This window comes from Chaetodon trifascialis, chromosome 3 (assembly GCF_039877785.1).
Source record: "Chaetodon trifascialis isolate fChaTrf1 chromosome 3, fChaTrf1.hap1, whole genome shotgun sequence".
Classification (NCBI taxonomy): Eukaryota; Metazoa; Chordata; class Actinopteri; order Chaetodontiformes; family Chaetodontidae; genus Chaetodon; species Chaetodon trifascialis.
In genome coordinates, this window is record NC_092058.1 from 26,755,044 (window position 1) to 26,761,043 (window position 6,000).

The 6,000-nt window shown below is 43.7% G+C and overlaps 1 protein-coding gene across 3 annotated transcripts in view; it reads left to right on the forward strand.

The window, feature by feature from the left end:
* Positions 1-5,293, forward strand: part of sox13 (SRY-box transcription factor 13) — a 45,724-nt gene extending 40,431 nt beyond the window's left edge. For all 3 annotated transcript variants that reach the window (XM_070959123.1, XM_070959125.1, XM_070959124.1), the window contains exons 11-14: positions 967-1,072; positions 1,643-1,813; positions 3,690-3,906; positions 4,893-5,293. In XM_070959123.1, coding sequence (XP_070815224.1) covers positions 967-1,072; positions 1,643-1,813; positions 3,690-3,906; positions 4,893-5,178 — 780 coding nt within the window. In that variant the 3' untranslated portion in view covers positions 5,179-5,293. The remainder of the gene's footprint in view (positions 1-966; positions 1,073-1,642; positions 1,814-3,689; positions 3,907-4,892) is intronic.
* Positions 5,294-6,000: the final 707 nt, after the last annotated feature.

Below are 6,000 nucleotides of genomic sequence, written 5' to 3' on the forward strand. Positions count from 1 at the left end.
ATTGTTCCAGCTCAGTATTTTAGATTTGTCTCCTAAAAAATGCTGTAAACACAGTCTGGAAAAAACAAAGAAGATGTGCCTGTTGTTTCCAGTATTAGTGAGCGAAAAGGAGTTTTAATGACTCACATGACTTGTGTAGTAATGTGAAGCAAAGCAGACATTTAGAAATCTGATCTTGCATCTGTGCAAGCTGAATTGTTTTGTAGTGCTCTGAAAGCATCTCAGGATTGCGTATTTCATCTGGAGCCCAATAGTAAACAACAGCTTTTCTCTTTTGGTTCTTGTAAAAATTGCCTTCTATTCTGGTCTTGGTTTTGATTCTTTGAGGTGACTGAAGCTTTGGTCTCAGCCTCGTCCTGGAGCAACAGCTGTTGCAGCCTCACAATACCACAAAGGCCTCAGTGTGGCATTGACTGAGCCACCTGCCCTCTCTCTTTGTCCACAGTAATACTGTACTCTGTGGCTCTCCTCCTCCTCTGCTCCATTATCCTGCTCCATCTCGCCTCTGCTGCTTTAAGCAATACTAACGACTGACCTATTTTGGTATTACACTTTACTGCACGGGAATAAATAATGTTTTACAGCACGGGAATGGATGATACATACACTGATGGTGTGATAGTTTTGCAAATTCAGAGCTGTTGCATTCCCAGCTCTGCCTTTTCCCCTTCACCTCTCCTCCCTCAAACAATAAACACCATTCTTCCCCTTCCATAGCGTTGTCATTTCCTTTCTTTGCATTTACAGCGCTGCATTTAAACAGCAGCTGATATGGTGAGCGTGCAGTTTCTTTACCTTAAATAGCACTCTGTAACACATGCATGCCTCCAGCACACGCCTTGAACATTAGGTCATCTTTTTACTGCAGTCCAAATTCAAATTGTCCCTTTGTGCTCGAGTGTGAACATTTCTGTGACTTAACTGCATGTCTCACTTAATCTGTCTTTGTCTTTTTTATGTCTGCAGGAGTATAAAGAGTCTCCCCGCGGCGAGAGAATTCCTCACTCCGAGCGGGGTGAAGACAGACACGGCCTGCCGTCCACTGAGGACCACCTCAGCAGTGACTCTGAGGGTAGGTGGTCCTGAAGGAGCCTGTTTAAGAATGATGGTCTTATCTTCATTGATGGTAACATGTTTACCAAATGTGTTGAATAGAATTTTATTTTTCCATTTATGGAAACTTCTGTTTCAATTGCAATACTGGATATCATCAAAAAATATTGTGTTTTTGCCCCCTCAGAATATCAGATTGACATTTAGATATCCAAAAATATCTTCCACCTCCACCTCCAGATTCAGCTGTATCATACTACATCGTCATCTCCTTGAAGTGTGGAAGCTTTAATGAGAAATGGAACAAAAGTTTCTCGTGCAGACCGCAGGATGGAGGATGTGGGTGGGGAGAGTGAATTTAACTGTGGCTGAAAAATGTTTGTGGGTGAAGAGAAACTTTTCCTTTAATGAGTAAAGGTTAATAACCAGGTGGAGTAACAGTGTAACGGTATTCACCGTTTATAAGGTTCAGGTTAACAGAAAAGGTTAATAGCAAGAACAAAAAGAGATGTATTTAAGGAGAATGAGTAACGTGTTCCAAACCCCACAGTTTGCTGTGGTCCTCTGACTGCAGTCCTCTTTCCGGTAGGTGCCCTGGCCATCTCGGTCCCAGGCAGCTACACTGAGGCCCGGCCCCCTCCATCCTCGGGCCACATCAAGAGACCCATGAACGCCTTCATGGTGTGGGCCAAAGATGAGCGCAGGAGGATCCTGCAGGCCTTCCCCGACATGCACAACTCCTCCATCAGCAAGATCCTGGGTGAGCCTAGCGCGGGGCAGGGGCGGGTTTCACTCTGGTCTCTATTCTGAGACGCTGCCTGGCAAATGTGAGGGCAGGAGGAGCCACCTGCTTCTCCCAACAGACAGACACACACACACACAACAGACAAACACATGCACGCACACACATACACACAAACACGCACACACATACTGGCCTGAATCCCGTTCCTTGGACCAAACATTTACATTTCATTCTCTTGTTGGGAACCTGTTGTTGTGAGCAACCACCCTTTGTATGGACACACACAGACATGCACATATGAATACACACATGCATGCAGACCATTACTCTACTAAAATGTACAATATTATTTCTAATTACTACTTAAATACCTAATCTCTTTCCAGCCTTATGAGATCGATGTTTATGCCGGTTTTCATACCACTGCACCAGCTAATCTCTCTGGTTGAGCATGTGTTAACCACTCTGTCACCCAGGGACAGGAAGAACTTAACCAATCAAATCTGAATACTCTTGTGCCACAATGACAGTGAGAACTCTCATTGATGAGTAGACCATGATGAAGAGAAATGAATCAAAATGTAGTGATATTTAAAGATAGAGAAATCTATTTCAAATATGTCAAAATCATGCTTAAAGCAGGACTGTGCAACTTTTGAAAAGGACATGAACTTCCTTTTTCAAATTGAAAGTTGAATTCAAAAGTAATGAGATATGTTTTGCTCAGTTCAGTGCAGTCAGGGCTTTTTCTGCTTCAGCCTCGCTTGCTCTGGTATGAGCAGCAGCTTATGAGGCCTTACGTTAGCAAATATTAGCAAACTTTTGCCAGATGTTGCTGAGTAACAGACATTAATGGGTCAGTTTGCTGACTTAATGGCTCCTCAGTACTACATTTTAGCCTGTAAAAGTTTACTTTTCAGTGGCCTTGTTACAAACATTTAACAAAAGGCTAACATGTTAGATCTCACCAGGCAGCCACACTGAGGCTCTCTCTGTGTCTGTTCCTGTCTTTACTTGTGAAGCATCATCACACGTGGCCCAAGAACCGCCAAAGTTCAAATTCTGTATTTAGCTTAGACTGCGAAAATAGTGAATGGAGCTTCGGGTCTGAAAAATGAAGCCAATGTGGAGGTGCTTTAAACCTGCATTCTTTCTAATGGCCAGCAGGGGAGACACCACTGGATGGAAAAAACTGTGTGTAAGCTTATGAGAAACAGACTACTTTTCACTTGATTTATTACCTCAGTAACAATTTTCTTGATGAGTTTATGGTCTCAATTGCTACTTAAAAGTCTCAATTCAGCATCATGCTCATTTAGTAAATTATGGTCCCATTTAGACTAAAGTAGATGGTAAAGGAGGACATGCTTTAGGAGGTGTGAGTGCTTTGTGAGTAATTAGTCACCACCACAGCGTGTTCTTGAGTTTTCAATCAAATCCAATCAATCAAGTGGCTGTTGTTTAGCAAAAGTTAATCTAATTTTAAAGGGCATCTACTGACATTGACACAGTTTTTCTCAAGATTATTTTTTGGCATTATTGAACAGTTAAGTCAGAGAGGAGTTGGAAAGAGGGACATTACATGCAAGAAAGATTCACGGATGGGCTCAAACTGAGCCAGTGAAAGACAAACTTCAGTTTTGGAGAGGTGCATTTCAGTTAAAACTAATTATATAAGACTCAAATTCACAAAATCTATGAATGACAATGACTAAAGCTAACACAAAAATCTCAGCCAAAAGTAAAACTGACACTCTGAGCTGAAGAAACATCTCAAGTATGCTCTTCCCAACCTGACGTGCTGCAAGAAAACTTCTGTGAGCGAACTCGTCTCCACTGAGCATTTACGTTTTCCTCCATCCTGCTTGTGCCAATGTGCCTTTGTCTTTAGGCTCCAGGTGGAAGGGCATGTCCAACCAGGAGAAGCAGCCTTACTATGAAGAGCAGGCGAGGCTGAGCAGGCAGCATCTGGAGCGCTACCCTGACTATAAGTACAAGCCCCGGCCCAAGCGGACCTGCATTGTGGAGGGACGGAGGCTGAGGGTAGGCGAGTACAAGGCCATGATGAAGAGCCGCCGGCAGGAGCAGAGAGCAACCTACACGCACAGGTAGACACCAGAGCACACACAGACCAACATGCTACACACAACTTGACATCATGCTGGAGGTTTGTCCCTGGAAGACAACACTGACAATTCACTCCAATGACGAGAGTTCGCCCCGCACATCCACACACTGCAGACAATGCCTGCAGCTCCCAAAGCTGGTTTTTACTCCTAAGGACACAAACAAAAGTGGAGTATTGAGCTGGGCTGTTTTTCCGTTTGTCCTCGCCGATGAATAGCATCCATCACCATTGTTCCCTCAAACTCCTCCAACTAGTTAAGCTGGAGGAGTTTGAGTGAACTGTTGACAGTGGTTGGGTTTGAGTGTTTTTCTGTTTCACTGCTGTTTTTCTTTGTCTCACAGATATACTCAGCACATCTTTTCTCTTTTTGACCATTTTGAGAAATAAAGCATACATTTCAGGATGTTACATTTCATTTCTGATAGAATATTTTAGAAACCGTTACATTTCCACTGCTTATTTCTCCTGGCTTGTAGTTGCTTTTGATCTGAAACCATTGTCAAAGTGGAAGAAACATTTAAATGTCAAACTGAAGTTAAGATTCATTTCTGCTAACTGACTTCTTAGAGGAAATGAGTCTGAATTTTCATTTTGGTGCAGTATTAGTGAGGACAAGCACTTAAAGTACTTCATAATCTCACAGGCAGTTAACCAGGAGGCGGGAGATACTTGTCATTTTGCAAAAGGAGAAAAAACATCTTGTATCAACGTTCATGGACTGAACATGGACCACTCTCAGAGTGAAATACAGCATCTCCTTAATGTTACTTCACATAAAATCACAGGAGTCTCCCACATTTTGTCATGATCATACAGGTTTATGTTATTACCATCGGTTTAAATTATTTCAGTCGTTTCTTTCCTGAGAACTAACAACACAACTGTCAGCGTAGTGACTGGACGTTTCATATTTAACTATATTCATGCTATATGCTGATGTGTGTGCTTCACCTCCTGTCATTCCAGTCAAACGGAACCGCAGCAGATCCACTACTCCCACAGCGATGGTCAGTACCCGGGCGGCACCGGCTCGGTCCCGGTGGCATCCATGCCCTTTCACCCTGTATTACTGGAGCATTACCTGCCGCAGGCCCCGCCCGCACCACGCCGAGTGGAGGGCCAGGCCACGCCCACCTCTCTGCCCAGGGAGAGAGAGAGGGAAAGAGAGAGGGAGCGGCCTCCATACAGCGAAGGAGAGGAGAGCGACGGGGGAGAGAGGAGTGAGGGGGAACTGGTGCTCCTGACAGACTGAACAGGGGGTGGGAGAGAGGAAAAAGGAAAATGGTGGCGAGTGATGGGAGGGGAGGGCAGCTGAGGAGGAAGTGTAGTCTTTGTTGACTGACAGTCAGAGAAGGATGGAGGACGAACAGGAGAATCGGGGAGGCATAGAGTTGTTACTGAAAACTGCCCCTCTCTTAGACAACACTGAAGAGATGCAGTGATACATCATACTCACTCCCTTGTAAATTAGTTTTCAGTGAAACCCTATACGCTCCACACACAAAGGCAAGCTCTTATCTTACTCATTTCCCTTCATAGATATGTCATCAGCTGCTTTGTTTTAAAATACAGACGTTACACTGAAGTTATAATGTACACGGTTTATCGTTTAATACCTTATGCTTCTTGTTTTCCGCCCTTGTTGACTTTTTGGAGAACAAAATGCCCCACAGGGATTAGATCCATTCAGTGTAAAAGAAAACATACAAGTTCAACAGAATCCCTGTTTTCACCTGAGTTAACTTCTCTCTGCTGAGGGCCGCCTGTGCTGCTGTGTGTTCAGTATGTCAGTACTGACCCCTGCTGGTGGAGGCTGGCTATTACTAAATGAAGACACCCAGAAGCGCAGAGCTCCATCAAGCCAATGGTTCAGATTATCTCTAAAACTCAAAAAAAATTTGAGGACAAAATGCAGAGATTAAAGGTGTATTCCAGCACTTAAGTATCGCACTTGCATTAAGAATGGCCAAATTCAAATCAGCAGAGGCTGACATGTTCTGAAATTTCATCCCTAGTATGGCTCAAGATCCAAAAACACCAGATCTTACACTTCCCATAATGCAGATTGGTAATG